Source organism: Ursus arctos, unplaced genomic scaffold, assembly GCF_023065955.2.
Source record: "Ursus arctos isolate Adak ecotype North America unplaced genomic scaffold, UrsArc2.0 scaffold_14, whole genome shotgun sequence".
NCBI lineage: Eukaryota > Metazoa > Chordata > Mammalia > Carnivora > Ursidae > Ursus > Ursus arctos.
The window spans coordinates 19,502,230-19,522,191 of record NW_026622808.1 but is presented as its reverse complement, the minus strand read 5'-3'; the positions used below and the strand labels follow the sequence as shown (position 1 = coordinate 19,522,191).

At 59.4% G+C, this 19,962-nt stretch overlaps 1 protein-coding gene across 2 annotated transcripts in view; it reads right to left on the bottom strand.

Annotated features, from left to right (window-relative positions):
* CARM1 (coactivator associated arginine methyltransferase 1) overlaps positions 1 to 19,637 on the bottom strand; it is a 40,050-nt gene extending 20,413 nt beyond the window's left edge. For both annotated transcript variants that reach the window (XM_026481417.4, XM_026481418.4), the window contains exon 1: positions 19,418 to 19,637. In XM_026481417.4, coding sequence (XP_026337202.2) covers positions 19,418 to 19,637 — 220 coding nt within the window. The remainder of the gene's footprint in view (positions 1 to 19,417) is intronic.
* Between the last annotated feature and the right edge of the window lie 325 nt (positions 19,638 to 19,962).

Here is a 19,962-nt window from a genome sequence, read left to right as displayed (position 1 = left end):
CAGCACTGTCCTCTCTAGTCCCCCCTCTATCCAGCCATCACTGGGTAGAGCCATGGAAGCGGCAGGAGGAACTCTGTGCCCTGCCTCCAGAAACCCACCGATAAAACCAATCTGCCCTTGTCACGCCGGCAGCATACTGAGGGGCTAGGTGCACAGGGCCTAGAGAGGTAGGGGACAGGAAGCGGGAGAGGGCTTAGCAGGCTGCCATGATGATTTAAGTGGGGGTGACCACAGGGAGGGCTGTTGGCCAGGAGGCTGTGCTGGGTTCCTGCCAACAGAGGTCAGCGGAGCTGGGGTTTCTGCCCTGTAGTAATATGATCGGGCGACAGAGCTGGGAAGAGGCCCCCTCCCCAGGCCATTTTCTCTGGAGAGGCTCTCCCAGGGCAGGGTCTGAACAGAGGAGTGCGCGGGAAACACCGGGACTCAGGAGTATTCATCATGCCACAAATGTGTCCACCTGCTCTTGGCCCCGGCCCGGCACTGCGGGCTGGCCTCCCACCGGCTACACTGCGGGGTGTCCAGCGGAGGCTCCGATGCCAGGGGATCAGGGGCCAGAACACCAGGGACAAACACGGGGCCAGCAGGCTCAGGGTGTGCCGGCGGGAATCCCAGGGTCAGAGAACCTTCCTGAATCTCGCTCCCCAGGAAGGCAGGCCCCTGTAGATCCGAGTTCCCACAGGGAGCCAGGCCCAGCCCCCGCCCAACCACCCCTCGCTGAGACAGGGACGGGGCTGGGATGCCACACTGTACCAGCGCTTTCCAGAAGCCACGCTCTGTTCCTGTGCTTTACCCAGACCCCTCCGAGCACCTTTGTGCCCACCTACTGTGCCACTTATGCCTGAGGAACCAGGGTCCAGACAGGTTACGTATCTCGCTCAAGGTCACACAGCAAGCGCGGGGCCAAGCTGACTGGCTCCAGGGTCTGTGCTCCTAACCAAGGCACCATCCCTGTGCCTGCGAGAGTAGGTGCTGGCCAGCCTTCCCTGTAAAGGGGCAGGGAGTAAATAACTTGGGCTTGGCAGGCCGTAGAGTCTCTGCTACTGGGATTCGCCCCTGCCACAGACCATATGCAGGCGAGTGAGTGCGGCCGTGTGCCAATAAAACTTCATGACAAACCCCGCCGTGCGTCTGGAACTAGAGGTACAGAGAGGCTGGGCGCTGAGCCCCCTTTCCGCCCACTTCCTTGGTGGCTCACTGGACGTCGAGAAATGGAGACACCCTCCCCATCCCAGAGGGGGTGAGGACAGCCAGGTGGGGGTGAGGACAGCCCCTTTCGACCACTTGAGTTTATGTTAATGAGGTGGCTCTCCGAAAGCCAGTGATGAGGATCCCCAAGTAACGGGCACTGCTGCAGGGGGACAGGTGCCTAGAGATGGCACCTGGCCCCGGCTGGGACAGAGAGTGGGAGCGAATTCTCCAGCAAGAGGGAAAAAGGCACATCGGAAGGCAGGGAGAAAAGGAGGCTGTGATGTTGTCATTTATACTGAACAGACAGGTGCCTGGCACAGAGCTCCGAAGATTCTGGGAGTGCCGGAGGGGGTAAGAACAATAAAGGGGTCTGCTGTGAGTCAGTCAAAGCCCCTTTCGACCACTTGAGTTTATGTTAATGAGGTGGCTCTCCGAAAGCCCCTAAGAATGGGGGCTGGTTGCCAGGGGGACCAACCGAGTAATTAGAGGGTTGGAACTTTCAGTCCCCCTCCTAGGCCTCCAATGGCCAAGGACTTAATCAATCATTCCTGCGTAATAAAGTCTCCATAAAAATAGAACCCAAAGGACGGGGCTCAGAGAGCTTCCTGGCTGGTGAGCAGGACGAGGTGCTGAGAGAGGGGCACCCCTTCCTCACACCCTGCCCTACGCACCTCTTCCCTCTGGCTGCTCCTGAGTTCTATCCTTTTTATATTAACCACCGATCTAGGACGTAAACGGTTTCCCTGAGCTCTGTGAGCCCTCCAGCAAGTTCATTGAGCCTGAGGAGGGCCTGGGAACCTCAGATCTATAGCCGGGGGCAAGGAGCACAGGGGACATCCTAGACTCATGCTGGCTGTGGGGGTGGAGGGCGACAGTCTGGTGGGGCTGAGCCCTTATTCTAGGGGGTCTGACACTATCTTCAGACGGGCAGGCAGTGTCAGAACGGAGGTGACTGTAGGCCACGCAGCTGGTGTGGGGAGGCCCCCACCCACACACTCGTGATCGGAAGTGTTGGGTATCAGTACTGAGCGCGGGAGACACCCAGAAGGCACGCTTCTCCTCAGAGGGGCCCAGGGCAGCGTGGCTGCGGCCAGGGAGGTTGATGAGCTAGACTCCCAGGCCGGGTGGGCAGATCTGGGTCTCGAGCCTCTCGGGAGTCCGGCCACTCCCACAGCCATGGGCAGCACCTGGAGTGACTGAGTGCTGAGATGGCCTTGGGGACAGGGCTGGAGGAGCTGCGGGCTAGGCAGGAGATGAGGGAAGCTGGGAAGCCAGTGGCTCTTGGGAGGATAAGCTGCCTGTGCCCCACCTACCACAGGACCACCCCAGACACCCCCTCCTTGAGGGCTCCCTGGGCAGCAGAAGCTGGCGGACCTCTGAGGCACAGGGGCCTCCCTGGGCCCAGGTATAAGGGAAATGCCCTGCTCACCACCTCACCCGAGGCCTGGCACCCAGGAGGGCCTCGAAAGAGCTGGCTGATTCAGGGAGCAGCAGACACAGGAAGGCCCGTCTCAGGGGGCACTGACCAGATGGTCCCGGGGACACATGCTGAGCCTCTGTCACCTCCCGGTCACAATGTCTAACATGGCCAATATGCTGGGGCCGTTCTCCTGCTTAGACCTCTCCATGGTCTCCCAGAGCCTTCTGGAACAAACACAAACTCCTCATGGGGCTCACGAGCCCGTCAACATCTGTGGCCTCCTCCATGTCCCCAGTCAAGCCACGCTGACCTTCGCTACCCCCAGACCGTGGGCAGGACTTCACTCTGGCTTCCATGGCTCCTGAGATCCAGAACGCCCTTCCCCTCTTCTCCTGTGTCACTGTTACCTCCTCCTTGAGGTCCTCCAGCACTTCCTGGACAAGTGCCCCATCACACAGCAACTCCTTATTTAACGCCCCCTTGCTCCCCAACCGATGACGCAGAGCAGCACAGACCCAGGGCTCCGCACGTGGCTGGCACAGCGCCCAGACCCGGGGGCACTTGGGGGATGCTTACCTGCGTGGTGGCCCTGGGGCATGGGGTCCGGGAGGCCAGGCCCCTTCCCTAAGTGCAGGAGGCAGACGGCATGGGGGTCCAGGTGCCCAGGCCCTGACGGCATGTGTGGCCTCAGGAAAGTCACTTAACCACTTGAGGACGTTGGGCGCTAGGCACCCACACGGTAACCTCCCTGCCTACACTGCCCCCCCCCCCCCCCCGCCAAACAAGCAGTAATGGGACACGCAGAGGGTCACTGGGTCCTTCGGGCTGGTCAGACCTGGGTCAGAAGGACCCAGTGGAACAAGGACAAATGCCTGGAGTTACACTCTCCCCGCATGGAAACTTCCATCCTCACGCAAGAAGAGGGAAGCTGTCGCATGGAGAACAGAGGTGGAGGAGAAGACAGGAAAGCTGCCACCAGCTCGGGGGAAAAGGGCCACGTTCCAAGTCCTTGCCTCGCTAGTGGGGAAACTACCACAGCCACCAAACGAGGACTAATTAAAGCTACTTATCTTGGCAGACTTGGGGCGAAGGGGGGTGGGGGTGGGTAGAACTGCTTGTCCAAATGTGAGGTCTTTTACCAAATCACCTCCTGCCGCCAAACAAAAACCAGGCTGTGTACCTTCCAGAGGAAAATATTCCACCATAAAGAAAGGTAGGTGAAAAGGAGGGCGAGGCACAGAAGGGCAAGGTGCTTTGCTCTGCTCGGGGCCCTGGGCTCAGGGGGCAGCTCTCGTCTCCGTGCAGCCCAGGGGCCCCAGCCTTCCAGCGCTCACAGGTGCCGGCGGGAGGCTGACGGCACAGGGCGGAGAAGGAAGGGTAAGAGGGACCGGAAGGAACTCGGGGAGGGGGCTCTGATACACTTGGAGGCGAGGTACACGCAGATTAGAGCCTGCCCCGGGGGGGTGGCCACAACCCCACCAAATCAGGCTCTGGGTGACACAGGGCTCGCCTTCCTGGAAAAGCCTCCTGTCTCCCCGAGGCACCCAGTGCCTGGCGGCAGGAACCAAGTCTCCAAACTGTGGGCACAGAGGCCTCCCCCCTGTCCCTGTGTGGTGAGGCGTCCCTGTGGCCAGCAGAGGAAAGAAGTCACTCCTGGCTCACCCAGCAGGGAAGACCAACACGGGCAGTGGCTGAAATGATGGGCATCTGATGAGCGCTGGGTTTATACACAACTAATGAATCGTTGAACTCTACATCAAAAACTAATGATGTACTATACGTTGGCTAATTGAACATAATTATAAAAAATAATTAAAATAAAATAAAATAAAATAAAATAAAATAAAATAAAATAAAATAAAATAAAATGATGGGCATCAAGGAAGTCCGGGTTCAAGGCCAAACTTGCTACTCTCCGGTTGTATGACCGTGGACCTTTGTTCCCTCATCTATCAAATGGTGATAATGACACAGCCCTCGGGGTGACAAGACATGACCCACGCGGAGGACTGACAGCTGCTCCACCACCTGCCTTCACCCCCAACCTCAGGAGCCTCATCTGGGAAGTGGGGATTACAAGAGGATGAGGACCCCTCCTTGCCCCCCAGATTCCGTGAGAAGATGCGGGGGTGGGGGCAGTACGTGTACCAAGTATTCAGTAGCTGGGAGCGGCCACTTCACCCTTCAGCAGATCCGCGCCAGTCTCAGAAGAGAACCCAACCCCAGGCAGCCTAACCCGGCCTGCCCTCCCTCTCAGCCAAGTAACCTAAGCCCGCTCCTCCGGTGCTGTCCTGGGAGACGCTGCACGCAGCTGCCCGGCCCCGGGGTGTCTGAGGACCAGGAGGTCACCCTGGGCTCCTCTGGCCCGGCCCGGCCCCGGGGGGTGGGGGACTCCCAGCCCTCCCCACAGGCACCCGGAGCGCCTGGCCCCGCGATCCTTCAGAGCCTCCCCACCCAGAAAGCCCACCCCTGCCAGCCCTTTGGGGGCCTTATCCTAGAATTCCACTTGCCAGTGTCCGCGAAGATAAACCCAGACCTGGGACTGTCCAAAGCAGCCGAAAACCCCAACGCCCACTGAACAGGGAAGAAGGGGCAGCCAGGAGCAAGCCGGCAGGTGCTGTGAGAGCCGGCCCGGGCCCAGTAAACATCTGGGCGCCACAGGGAGAAAACAGAGGGCCACCGGCCAAGCACGCTGCATGCCTGGGGGCTTTTCTGGAAAAAAACAGTGATGGAACGGCTTCAGTGGCTGCCTCTGGGAGGCTGGCAGGCTTGGCGCGGGGGCACCCTTCCACTCCCGCTGTTTAACCAGGCAGAACTGGGCTCCCGGGGAGAGATTTCTGCAGGAAAATCCAGGCGGGAAGGTCACACCGGAAGGTGATGGGCAATGTGGGGCGCGCGGGCCGAGACCAGGAGGGAGGAAGAGAAGGACCTTTCAGGTCCCACCCTCCTGAGCGGTTTGAGTTTCTACCCTGTACACAAGAGATAACTGGACAAATGGCAATCCTGACGGCAGGGGAGGCCTGGCGCCCACTCAAGTCGTCTGGGGTGTCCCCGGAGTGAGCAGGTCTGACCACGTACCTCCCTCCACCGGCTGGAGGGCCAGGGGGGTGGGAAAGGGTCTGGGACCAGAGGATCCTTCTGAAGTAGGGGATGGACGGCAACGACTTCTCAGCAACAGCTCTCTGCCGGGCCAGACCCACACCCACACCGCTCTCAGTGTGATGCAGGAGGGGCAGCGACCCCGGGACACTCGGGTCTCAGCCAGGGGCAGCGCGGCCTGCATTCTGGGCAGCTGTCACCCAGGGAAGCCCTTCTCCCCACATCAGGGAGGCCACAGGTGAGGCACATCCCCCAGAAGGCCAGCTCATATCAGACCCTGGTTTGAATCCGGCCTCTGTCACCTGGAGCCTCACACTCCCCCCACCCCTGGGCCTCAACGTCCATGTCGAGAAAGCTAAATGAACGCACCGCTCACTACTGTCATAAAGACGAACACCCCCTTTGCATCCAACCCAAGACCCACGGGTAGACAGGAGGTGTTACTGGCACAAAACACCCAGCTTGGCTGCCCTGTCCCCAAGGCATTCTGGCTGGAGGCAGACAGTGGAGTCCTGGAGAGAATTCTGGCCCTACCCACCAGCCCCCATCCGGCCACTAAGTGCGCCTTGGGGACATGGGAGCAGCCACCTGGCCGAGGCAGCGAGCCCGTGGCCAGCTTCAGACTGTGCCTGGGAATTTTTCGGTTTAGGCCTCGCGAGCTCCAGGATGGGTCTACATTTAGGCCACTCACACGGCCCCTTCTAAAGCAGCACCAAGTGGATGGAACACCCCTCCTTCCAGGTTACCTCCCTGGGAGGGGACGAGATAGGGGCCCTTTTTTCTACTGGCAACGGTTTATTTCCTGAAGTAGGGATGGCATTGCACAGTGTGCTCGTTCCTTTGAGAATATTCACAAGAACTCAATAGCAAGCCACCTCTGTGGGCACAAAGAGGCTCGTATTGGGTGGCAGGGTGGGCAACGTACAGGGCAGCCTGAAAAATCTAAAAGACAGGTCTATGTCAGGAGGGGCCCTGAGAATACAAGTTTCTGAGGAGGAAACTTCCCGAACTCCCCAGCAACAGGGTGACAGGACACCAGGGAGGTGCATGGGCAGCGGGGAGGACAGAAGAGGCTCTTGGTCCACGAGGCAGCCTTCTGGGGGGCAGGGACGCCCCCCAGGGTTTCCTGCTGGCATAAGGGGAAGCAAGGCCCCCGTGGCCCCTGGCACCACTTGGGCCACAGGCCTCCCCAGCTGCTGCTGGGTCTGACCCAGAGCTGCTCGCCATGGCAGCACCCCGGTAAGCGGCGAGCCGCCCCTCACATCCCCTGGCTGACCCTGGGCTGCAGAAGGGCCCTGCACCAACGACACCCAAACCTCACTGACCAGCGACAGCTCCGGGAGGTCAGAGCCCTGCAAGGGGACTCCTCTCAAAGAGCTCGCCCGTGGCCGGGTGGGGTGGAGGCCAGCACCACTTCCAGGCCCCGCAGGACTGGTCTCGAGGAGCCCCAAGAGGAAGGGCAACCCCAAGAAAAGAAGGAGCAGACAAAGAAAGAGCTTGGCTTTTCTGAAAAGAGTACTAGGGGAACCGACTGGGCGGGAGCTATTACATGCAAATGTCTCCCCCATCCATGCTAATCAGCGGCGCAGCCCCGGGCTTTGTCAGCTACAAAAGGGACAGCAGATGTGCGCCAGGGTTCCCCGGCCCCTGAAAGCACGGGCTTAGCGGGTAATTATGGGGGGGGGGGGCACAAAGCAACAAAACCAGCAGCCCCAGCCCTGGGCCCCTGGGCCCCTCCGGCTGGGACCTCGAAGCTGTGACGCACCCAATAGCAGGCAAACACCCAAGGACACGGGGCCCTCAGTTACTGCTCCCGACTGCCTTCCTTTCAAGAGAGGAAACCGAGGCACAGAGATGACATGCTCAGGGCAGCTTAGCCCAGGGACCCAGCATCTTGTGAAAGAGCCAAGCCCCATCCCAGCATCCACTGGGAAGGACATGGGCTCTACGACCAGGCAGAGCCTGGCCTGGCTGGTTGATGACAGGTGCCATCCCCGAGCCACCACTGCAGGGAACGTGATGGAGGTCACCTCCTAGCGCTGTGAGGGGTCACTAAGGGTCTGAACCCCCCATGACAGCAGGAGCTGGGTGGGCAGAGCTCTCGGAGGAACAAGGTGGGAAGGGGAGGCCCTGGGCAGAGGAGCCGCCCAGGGAGACCTGGAAGGCAGGGCTGGAACGAGGCATGTCAAGGGCAGCAGGAGGACCCCGGGCTGTGGGGGAGCCCACCCTCAAAGCGGTGGCACACCACACTTTCTGGCTCCTGTCACGCCAGGGCCAGTGCACTCAGCACAGGAAGCGGAGAAGCGGGAATGTGGTTCCTGGGGGTTCTACCCTGGGGCCAGCTGAGGGGCCTCAACCCGCAGACCAGGGTGACTCCAGAAAGGCCGAACAGGAAGAGGCAGGAGGATGGGCCAGGGGCAGCCTCAGCAGAGAATGACAGACAGAAGAAACTGCAGCCCGGGTCTCGGGCCCAGCTTGAGAGCGGAGTTTGACCAGCAGCACAGAGGCCAAACGGGACGTGCTGGGGCCGCGCCACGGCTTGGAGGGCCTCCGCCGGGCCCCTGGGAGCCCCTACGGCACCGCCTGGATCAGAATTAGGAGGGCCCTGTGTGCCCGGCCCTGTCCTCAGGCTGCCTCCCCGAATGTGACTCCGGATGAGACACAGGCGAGAGGGGACAGAGGCTGCCTCACCCCGGGATGGAATCGGCAACGAGGCAGGAATGAGGAAAGACTGGCTCTGGGCCCCAGGACAGTCCTCCGAGGACACTTCCCCGACACAGAACAAGGACCACAAGGGGCAGGTGGGCGCCTCCCCCACGCACGGCGGAGTCCCCTTTAGGGCACACACGCCCCACCAGCGCCTGAAAGGTGGCACAGAGAAGTGGAGGTGCCGGAGCCAAACCGGAGCCGGCATCCCAGCAGTTACCTGCCCTGGAATGCCTCCGTTTCCTCGTTTATAAACTGGGGGGAGGGGCTGTGGCTACTGAGGCTCCCCACAGGTGTGCGTGGCTTGGTGAGCAGAGAATGGGCTGGATCCCCCCACACTCACTCCCCTGCCCAGCACCCTTGTGCCAACTGCACACGGCAGCCAGCCGGCCCTTCGGGGCTGTTCTCACGGTTAGGCGAATCAATGAACGTAAAGCGCCTGGCACGGCGCCTGCCTGGCACGTGCTCGAGCGCAGTAAACGGCAGCTATGGTAGGCCTCGGAAACGCGGGTAAGCAGGGCGTAGGGGCAGGGAGTCCGGGGCGTCAGAGCCGGGCATCCCAACGGGTGTCCCCCCATCCGGGAGGCGCGTCCAACACTGGGGACTCCACCCTCTGGTCACACAGAGGGCTTGGGGCAGAGCCAGGTTCCGTGGAGGGCCCCTCCAGGGCACACAGCAGGTCTGGAAACCGCAGCCGGCCTTCGCCTTCCCCTCCAGCTCAAAGAAGAATGCGGCCAATTTTCTGGAATGTCCCTCTGGGGTCTGTAAGAGGCCCCCCAATCTGTCTGTGATTATTCCCATGGCCCCTGGAGGGGATCAAGATCGAGCCGCTTTCTCGTTAGAGCACTGAGCTGGCAGGTCCCCCCCTCACCGCACTGTCCTCACCTGGAATGTCACCCGTGCCCGTGTCGCCAGGCAGGTTTCCATACGTGAAACCACTCCGCTCTGACGGGTGTGACACATCCAGCGAAAACGAACCCCAGCCACACGAACACACTTAGCGGGGAAGCAAATCCGCCAACAATCTTAAAGAAAAACAGCCCAGACCTGCTCTTGCCAAAGCTGTGGGTGATGAATCGCTTGAAAGAGACACACAAAAAGAGGGAATAAAAGGGGGTTCCCTCTCTCCGTGCAAGGAGTGGGGGTGGGGAGGAGACAGAGCCCCCTCCCGCAAACCAGTCTGGACTTGTTTTCAAGAAGGCCCCGCCTGACAGAACAAAAAGCACCCAGAGGCTGGGGGACGGTTCTAGGTCTGGCCTCGGGTGGCGGCTTCATGGGCCACACAACTGTCAAACGCACCGAACAGAACCACCGAAGGCTTGGGCATCTGTGGGTGTCGATTAAACAACAATTAAAATAAGTCATCAAAAGAGTATCACGAGGCCAGAGTTTCCAGATCCAACTACCGCAGGCCTGGGGGAAGCCTGGTCTCAATTTCCTTCATAGAACTGGTTTTCGGGAAACAAAGGGAGTGGGGGCAGGGAAAGTCGGGAACTCCAGATTCTTCAACCAAAAGTCAGAGTAGGTGATGTGGTCTCTCTGGGTGGGTGTGAAGGTGCCAGCGGCCCCACCCTGCACAGCGCCTGGGACCCTGAATCCAGAAGCCTCCCAAGCAAGTCCCAGAAGTGAGAAAGCGGGAGGGTGGAGGCACGAAGGGCCAGGGGTCTCCCTCCTGAGTCACCAGGGACCTGGGGGGGGGGGGGTTTGAATCTCAAGGCCACCTCAGGCCCCTCCCAGCCCTCCCTGTCTCAGGGCTTTATGATCGCCGGGCACCTGGCCACCCACACCTGGCACACATCTGCCCTTCCAGACGATACAGCAGGTTTATGCCAGTGACCTAGGACGCTGTGTGTTGTTCACCTGTTGTGTACTAGGCTAACACCAGCCCTCAAGCCGCCCTCCATCTTCCCGGAAGAACCGGAAGCTGAACTGCGAGGGCTTGGCCAGAGTCACAAGGTCACATCAAGGTAAGGCTCCACCACCTATACTAATCATGACCTCCAGCAGCTTCTGACCCAGAGAGGGCTGCCGCAGTCCCCAAGGGAGAAGGGAGAACATTCATTCCATCAGGGAATGCAGAGAGACAGGGACCCCGGAGAGCAGGAGGACTGACCCTGGGATGCTGCAGACCCCAGCCACCCCCCGAGCCACCGCCCCCTGGTCCCCAGGAATTCCCCCCTCTCCACTTCAACCCTCTCTGGCCAGGGGCCTCCCGCCCCCACACTCAGCTCCTCAGCTGCCAGGCTCTGCGTGCTGACTCCTGGGCCACGTCCCCCCCAGTGGGGAGACGGGGCTCTCCGTCTACTTTCTCTCCGCTCCCCGAGTATGCGGGGTGGAGATGGTGTCTGGCTTGTGTTCAGCTATGCCTCCAGTTCAGCCACAGATGTCCACCGCCACCTAGGCCACCTGCCACCAGCTAAGCCCCTCAGTGAAGCGCCCCACCGACAAGGAAGCTGAGACACAAGAGACGGAGTCATCCGCCAGGGATCACCCTGCTAGGAAAGGCCGGGGACAGAGATGGGCTTGAGCCCAGATACAGCCAAGGTGTCACTCCTCCCCCCTGCGCAGCCCGCTCCAGCCACACCTGCGGCTGGCTGCCCTCGGCCGGCGGGGCAGCAGGCGTGATTTTATACGCGTCCACAAACTCACAACAACCCTCCGAGGTAGGTGCCATCAAGAGCCCCATTTTACAATCGAGGAAACAGAGGCACAGAGAGGTCACGCCAAGGGGCGGAGCCAGGCCTAGGCCCCACCAGGCCCTCCCTCGGCCTCACCTGCTCTTCCCCCACGAGCCCTGGGCCCCACCATAGCAGGGGGCCCACCCTGCCGAGCCCCACCTCCCCCTCGCCCTTTCCGGCATTTTCAAGCTTCTGCCCAGCTCACTTTCTTCCGGAGGAGACTGGCCACTAAGTACAATGTGATTAGGTGACTGCTGACTTAGTGCCTGTCACACAACCCCCCCAAGACCGGCAAATGTGGGAGCGTGTGCTTGGCTTGGGGCGTCACCGTAGCCCCAGCTCCTAAAACAGTGACTGGCACACAGCAGACGCTCAGTCCATTTTTGCTAGCTGTTTAAAGGAAGACGAGAGGTAACCTACCGCAATAAAAACACAGCAAGTCCCCCGCCAGTACATGCTTGTGGTTGGATGGATGGAAGGTCAGGTCTCTTCATCTTCAAAGAACTGTGGGTAGGCCCTGGGGGCCTGGGCGAGGTGGACCCTCCCTTCCTCCTCTCTCCCGGAGACTCCACCACCCCTCCCCCCCACCTGCCATCTGGCTGGGTCCCCTCCCCCGCCCCTCCAAGGGGGCTGCCCCCCCATCAGAAATCCAGTGACCTCCCCCCTTGGCTCTGGCTCACTCTGACAGACATTGCTGAGCGCTGCTCTAGGTCCTGGCCGATCAGAGCTGCACCCCGGCCCAAGAGGCCCAGGGCCCCACCTCTCCCACAGACCACCCCTCAGAAGCCAGAGGCATCCACTTCACTCCCCAGTCGAGGGCTATCCTCCAGTGACTGTCAGCCTTTCTCGTGTCACAGATCCCTCAGAGGGGGATCAAAAGTGGGGAGCTTTCCCCAAAAAAACGCACAGAGAACCAACAGCAATGCCATGGCCATGGTCCATCAGGTAGACATACAATGAAGAATTTGACGTGTGTTCCCTCCAGAGAGGTGCCACTGTCACCCCCTTTCTCCTTTTTGTCAAGGAGGCTGGTCCAAGGTCACAGTCTCTGAGTCTTGTCCCTCTAGCCTTCTGCAAAACTGCATGCAATTTCAGGGCATCATGGGACCCCCGGGACCCTCGAGGACTTCAGATTAAGAGACTTAGAGCTGCCCAAAGTCCCTCCCAGCCTCCACTCTCCAGGTCTCGAACCTCCACTCTGCCCTCTCCGGGATGGGGATCTCCCCTTCATCCTGGCAAATTCACCACCTCTGCAGGCGGCAAGCAGACCCAGGCCCTGAGCGGGCGCCCCAGGAAAGAGATGGCACCTGCCGGGGAAGGTTCCCCAAGCGTCTCGCATTCTGCTAAATCTGACCTGGTCAGCGGCCTCGCACCTCAGATCAGCCCTAAGTTCCCGCCATTCTCTCTCCTCAAAAGCCCTGCACACCCACCGCGTCCAGACCCCCACACGTGTCGTGGCCCGTGCTTGCCAGGTGCGGCTCATGGCGCTGGCCACTTTGCACCTGTGATCTCAGACACGGGCCCACAACCCCAAAAGGTGTGAACAGTCATACTAAATTGGACACACAGAGATTGTGAAGAGCCCCAAGTGGCAGCTCAGGTGGGATTTTGCCAACCTGAGAGTTTGGGCAGGTTGGGTTTTGCTGTCAAAGAAGCAGCAGGCTAGGCTTTCAGAACTTCTGAGTTTCCAAATGGCCAATGAGGGGCTTTGGGCAGGTAGAGAGGAGGAAGGGGAGCTGGGAGGTGGGCAGTGGGTGGGACCTCGGACTGGAAGCCAGATCCGCTTAGGACTCTGACATAACAGCCCCCCACCTCCATGGGGCTCCAACTCAGCTGCCCAGAGGAAGGGGCCAGGGGCCGAAGGAGGTGCCAGTTAAGGGTAAGGGACATTTTCCCACACCCGAGGGCAGCCTGGGTTCACAGAAATGCCTCTCTATTTTAAGAAACAAACCACTGCAAGTGGAAAGACAAATGACTACTGGCATGAAGCCTCCGTGCTGGGCGGTGACAAGCAGGAAGGGGACTTCGGGCAAATTGGGGCAGCACGCCCCTTCCAAAGGTGGTGCCGCTATCCAGCTCCGCCTCGGGGCATGTCGGCCCGGGGCTGCCAGCCCTTCTGAGTTTTCACAAGTGCAAAGTCAGATTCTGACGTGAAATCACACAATTTAAAAAACAGTGGGGCATCAACTTTTATTTTAACCACATGGGGGAAGCAAACCTGAGGGCAGGTCACTCATAGCCCCTGGCAAAAGGTCATGGCCTCTGCCCCGGGGCAGAGTTCACCGTTTGTTCCACAACACCACTTCCGGGCCTCTGACACACTTCTGGGGCAGGCTAAGGTGGAACGATTCGGTTACATTCCTGTGGCATGCTCTAGTCTGGACGCTTCCACGGGCCCCTCTCTCCCTGCTCCCATCTACACTGTAACCTGCTGCCACAGTAGTCTTCGGAAATAACATCTTACCATGTAGGCGCCTCCGGGGAAAATGGTGGGCAGCTCCTGATCATATACAGGAAATGGCCCTGTCGTGTGTAAAACATCACTTGGACCTAACCTTGCTACCCTCACTCTGGCCCCTCCATTCTTCAGACAGACCCCTTTGCCCCACCCCAGGCTGCTGACCCCCACCCCCCACTTGAGCCCTCCGTAAACCAGGAACACCCTTCCCAACATTGGCTACATCGACATCCTACCTACTGTGGCCAAGGTGACTGACTGTCTCCCAGTGTCTGTCCTCTCTCCTACAGAAAGAGAAACCCTGAAATTAGTTGAGCTGAGCCCAGCTGACCGCTCAGACTACAGACTACATTTCCCAGCCTCCCTTGCAGCTAGTAGTGGCTCCGCAACTGCATTCTAGCCAATGGGATGAAAGCAGAAGCACCCAGAGCAGCGTCTGCAAACTTTCCTTAACAGACACCTGGCCAAAGCCCTCGGCACGTTTGTCCCTTCCTTTATCTTGCTGTCTGGACACCAGGGTAATAGCTGGACTCCAGCTGCCATGTTGATCCACAAGGACAGGACCTCACCCTAGAAATGCTGGGGGGGGGGGTAGCTGGAAGGACCTGGGCCCAAGGAATTCCTGAAGCAAAGCCTCCACACCAGCCAGCCCTGATCGGCCACCCTCCAGACTTTAGCGTGAGAGCACGATAAATAAAATGCCCTGTTGTTTAAGCCACTGCCACTCTGGATCTCCGTTATGCATGAATGAATGGAATCCTGACCACCTTTTTTCATTGAACCACCCCACAGTACAACAATGAGCAGGTCCAATAGCAGTGACCCTGAAAGCCAGCTCCCCTGCCGGCCCAGCCATGTCACCTGGTCAAGCCCTTTCACCTGTTTTTCCACGAATAAAATGGGAGTGGTGCCCCTGACCTCCCAGGACTAACCTAAGTGGTAACACACAGCAACGGCCATACCTGTCAGGCTAACTGGCCCACAGTCCAGAAAGTGCACTCTATCTGGCCTGAGGGATTAGGACACTTCACAATCAAAACAAACAGATGTACACAAAAAAAAGGCTTTTCAGTTTCTCTTAAAAGCTGGGGCAGCTCTGCCGAGCAGGGCTGGGGCCAAGTTCCCGCCGTATCCCCCTCTCCTACCTGCCTCGTTCATTTATCCCAGGGATCCACAAACTTTTTCTGTCAAGGGCCAGCAAGTCAACATTTTAGGCTTTTCAAGACACGAGGGTGTCAGTTAAATATTCTTACTTTAGTTGTTGGGTTTTTTTTAATAGACCCTTCAGAAACGAACAAAGCTCCCTTTCGTGGCTTAAACGGAGGCCACAGGCCTGCTCTGGCTCACAGACCATCGTCTGCCCATCGGCCCTAATTGACACTATTAGCCTCTCCCCAGCTGCCCCCAAGGTCAAACATTTGAGTCTGTCCACACAGGTTCACGCAGAGCCCGGTCCCCAGTAAATGTTCAATGAAATGACAGCAGGCAGGAACACCTTACAGGCACCGCTGGAGTGGGAACGCCCCTCCAGTGTTACTAACTTTCTGGGGTGTCACCCCAGCTTGACGCTGAAGGTCCTAAAGCCTGGGCACATGACCAACTCTTTTTGTGCCCCTCCCCCAGCTGCCAAGGGGGTACCACACAACTGTGACTGGAGGGAGTCCCAAGAGCTCCCGGGTCTATGGCAGCAGGCCATACGTCACATTGTTTTTACAAAGGGTTTTTTCTCTGGGGTTTCCCCCTGGCCTGCCCCCCACACACTGAAATGTAGGCCCGATCAGAACCAGTCTGGCTGTACGTGGCTTCCTGGCCAAGGGGACGGGGAGAGTCCACAGAACCAGGCAAACTGATCGCACTGACTGAGAAAGAAAAGAGACACAGTCATCTCCAGAAAGGACACCGGGGGCCTGAGGAACTGAGAGTCTGCTCTGCTCTCTGCCGTGGCCGCCCCACGACGGGCTTCCAGAGAAGCTGCCTCCTTTCAAAGGGAGGGCTCCCTGCGTCCAAGAACTCCAGCGGCCGCGCCAGGGCTTCCTCGGGGCCTGGGACGTCTGCACCTCTGCCTGGGGAAACGGCCTGGTTCTGGGAGCTGCCATCTAGCCACTGCCGTCGACACCGGCCAGGCTGACTTCCGACGGCAAGGAGCGGTGGGGAGGGTTATCGCTCCCGGCAGGGTGACCGGGACAGGGCCTTCCGCAGCCGTCATCCTCCTCACGTGGGAGGGTGCAGACGTCAAGGAACGTGGTCGTCTGTCTGCTACCCACACCCAGCTCCCAGCCCCCCCCGCCCCCCGCCTCAGGTGGACATTGCAGCCTGGGGACCCTCTGCCATCCCCTGGGGGTACGAGACAGCAGCTGGACGGCCTGGCGGTATAAGGGGCTCCCTCCTCGAAAGCCAGCTCTTCATCACTCCATCCCAACACCCACGCCATCGTCGATAACATCTACAAAAATATGTATTGTGTCCCACCAGACACCCCTGCTCCACACTCCCATGGTCCACGTCACCCAAATATCTGGACCCCAAGTGGTATCGTTCCCACTGCTGAGGAGGAAACCGAGGCTGCGCGCAGGCAGGTGCTGCTGGAGGTGAGGAAACAGGCTCAGGGAGGTGAAATGGCTCATTCAAGGCCACACAGCCGGTGACCCACGCCAGTCAGACCCCACGTTCACGACCCTCACCAGCACCCAAGCACACCTCAGGCTCACCTCCCACATGAGGCACGGGGAGACTCATATCTTGGCCAACGTCCCTGTCCCTACCCACACACAGACTGGAGTCCCAGGGGTCTGGAATCACACATAGCTCACAGGACCCTGACTCACAAGGGAGCGGTGAGCAGAAAAGGGCTCCTGACACCGCATCTGGCCAAAGCAATCAGGTCCCAGAAGGGTCCGGACTGGAAAATGTGGAGGCCAGGGAAGGAAGGTTATCCCAAGACAAGGCCTAAAGCTCCTAGCAGGCCCCAAGTGCCGCTGGTCCACCCCGCCGCCGCATCCCCGCACATCCCCGCAGTGGCTGGACCATCTCTGACTTTCTCCAAGGGACGGCGGGCTAGCACTCTACACCCGGCAGGCCGGGCCTGCTCGCAAATCCAGGAGCAGAGTGCAGCCCCACACCTCAGCCCTGGTACTCTACGCTCCCCCGGCAACTTCAGAGCGATCCCCTCCCTGTGCGCCCCGCTCTCCGTGCCTGCTCAGGAGCCAATGCTGCCTCACCCTGAGCAGTGACCCAGCCAAGTCTGAGGTCATCGCCAGCGCCGGCCTGCTATGGGAGCAGGTGCTACCACCAAAAAAGTATTAGTGTTCTGAGCAAACACACACTATGCCACAAAGTCCCGCCATTACCCCCATTCTACCGATAAACAGAGGCACAGAGACTCGCAGATACTAGGAAGGCACCGAGCTAGTCCACATAGTAGACCCTAAAAAAATATGTCCAAGCCCTAACCCCCCCGAACCTGTGAAAGTGGCATATCTGGAAGAAAGGGTCTTTGCAGATGTAATTAAGGCTCTCAAAGGTAAAATCGTTCTGGATTTAGGGTGAGCCCTAAATCCAATGACAGGTGTCCTTACAGAAAAGACACAGAGAAACAGGGGGAGGCCATGTGAAGACAGAGGCAGAGACTGGAGTTCTGTTGACAAAAGCCAAGCAAGGCCTAGACCGAGAGGAAGCTGTTAAGGGGTCAGAAGAGATTCCCCTCCAGGGCCTCTGGAAGGAGTGTGACCCTCCCAACACTTTGATTTCAGACTCCTGGCCTTCAACTGTGAGAGAATACATTCCTTTTGTTTTAGGCCATCACGGTGGCATGGCAGCCCTGAGGAACGAACAAAACCAGGGTCTGCTGACTCCAGAACCCACATTCTCAGCCCCACATCAATGTTACTTGAGCATCAAGGGGGAAACATTCTTTCAGACCCCTGAAACTATACCATCCCTCACTGAGGATCTCAAGCTGAGAAAGGTGGACTTTCTCCTCTTGACAAAGTCTCAGTTATGAATTACCTCTAAAAGACAATGTTATCTTTATAACTAGTAACAATATCGAGATTACCCACAACACAAAAGCACAAAATGTAAAAACTCTCCTGGAGGAAGGTGTTAAGGGTAGGAGAAACATCAGGTGTGGGGGGCGCCTGGGTGGCTCAGTCGGTTAAGCGTCTGCCTTCAGCTCAGGTCATGATCCCAGAGTCCTGGGATAGACAGAGTCCCGCATCGGGCTCTCTGCTCCCTCTGCCTACCGCTCCCCCTGCTTGTGATCTCTTTCTCTCTCAAATAAATAAATAAAATCTATTAAAAAAAAGGTGGGGGGGAGACACCAGGTGTGGAGTATATGAGTACTCGCTGTACTATGTCCCCAATAATTCTATAAATCAAAAATCATCTAAAAATCAAAAGAAGTTATTTACAAAAGAAAAACCGACTGTCCTAGAACTGCTTTGAGGATTAGCCCTCGGACCCCAGTTGGAGAAACACTGCCCACCTTTATTCTTTATTAATGCTTGCCAAATGAATGGCCATGCTTATCATCTGGGAGATCCTGCTGAGCTTTAGAGCTTAGTGCCTGTCCTGAGTTCTGATGCCCACCTGGGATACCCTTCTCCCCTCTCCTCACTTGGTCCCCGAAAACCCCACTCTGCCCCGGCAAAAAGAGCTGTGATACTTGGGAGGTGGGCACAACTCCACACGTTTGGGTCTTCCAAGCAGAGGTGCCAGGAGAACCCTGTGTGAACCAACTGCTCTAGATACTTTCCTTTGGACCACCCCCTTCCCAAAGTGGCAATAAATAAATAAATAAATAAATAAATAAATAAATAAATTCACACAGGCCAAAGCCAGGAAAGGCCTCCTCCGTGGCTCCCAGAGCATCAGTGCAAGTAACCCTGAGACAAAGCTGAATGAAACAGAATAGCAAAATGTGAGCAAGTAATCAGGAATCAGAACAGATAAGAAAGAGTAACAGAGAAAGAAAGGGGATGAACTACAAAGACTCAGGGGCCTTGGCAAACACATTTGTGATTTTTTTTTTTCCACTGAAATGTCAGTTTTGAAACTAGCTTCTGAAAATGTAACCAGCTTCTCACATCCCCAAAAAGAAAGATCGGAGGACCGTGGCGAGGGCGGAGGCTGTGTTACCTCTTACTCCGTAGCCGGACATCAAGAAGGAGCCCTACCCTTCCACGTTTCCACCGGGAGCACATCCAGCAGCTCGCACCACCCTGGCATGCGCCCTCTCCCCAGGTCTAGAAGTTTCCCACACGGGGGTCCAGAACGCCAAAACGCTCCCGATGGGTGGAACCGGGTCCTCCAGGCCGCCCCAGGCCGGGCACCACTTTCCAACTGTCCTTAGCAGTCCTGGGAGTCCCGAGAGATGGCCAAAGGCTGCCCACACCCCTCCTTCTCTCCCCTAGGGAGGCCACACCCGCCCCCAGGGACTCCCACCTCTCCCACACCACAGGCCCCCTTCCCTTCCACCCAGCCCCCACACCCCCGGCTGGCTACGAATTCACCTTCCCCGCTCGGCCCCCCACTTCCTGCCCACCCCCTCCCAATCTCAGGGCCCTCACTCCCCCATTTCCCGCTTCCCACCGTACTCGGGGCACCTCACCTCTGGACACCACGCACGCCCTCTTTTCTCTCTGCCCCTTGACATCGTTCCTCCACTGCTCTCCCTCGGGGGCCCCCCACTCCCAGCTCCCTCGGCCCGGCGCCACGGATCCCACACCAGGCCCCCACGGCTCAGGGCCCCTCACCCTCGGGGCCTCGGGCCCCTAGCTGCGGCCGCGTCCCTCCCGCCCCGGGTCCCCCGCCCGGCCGGCCTCGTGGGCAGCCCCCGCGCTCTGCCCGGCCGCGGGGCCCCGCACTCACGGCTGTAGAGGGCGATGCCCGCCGCGTCCGGGCCGGCGCGCACCTCGAGGCGCAGCGCCTGCTGCTCCGCGTGCCGCTGGATCTCGCCGTTCGCGTCGCCGATGGTGAGGAGGCGGGCGCCGGGGAACACGGACACGGCCGCGCAGGGCCCTGTGCCGCCCGGGACCGCCGCCCCTGCGCCGCCCGCGCCCGGCCCCGCCGCCGCCGCCGCCGCTGCCATCTTAGATCCGGCTCCAGGCCCCGCCGCCGCCGCCACCGCCGCCGCCGCGCCCGGGCCCAGGCCGCCGCCGCTGCCGCCGCCGCCGCTGCCGACGCGCAGGCCGAGGCCAAGGCCGAGCCGGGCAGCGCCGCCTGCCGGCCACGCTCCGCCTCGCCGCCACTGCCGCCGAGGTCCGGCCCCGTGGCGCAGCGCCCCCTGCTGGCCGCTTAGGGCACCAGGCGGGAGGGCGCCGGGGGACGGGGCCGCCCCGCCCCGCCCCGCGCGAACGGTCGCGGCTTTGTGAGGTGGCTCCGCGGCCCAGGAACAGCGGGGGCGGAGCGTGAGC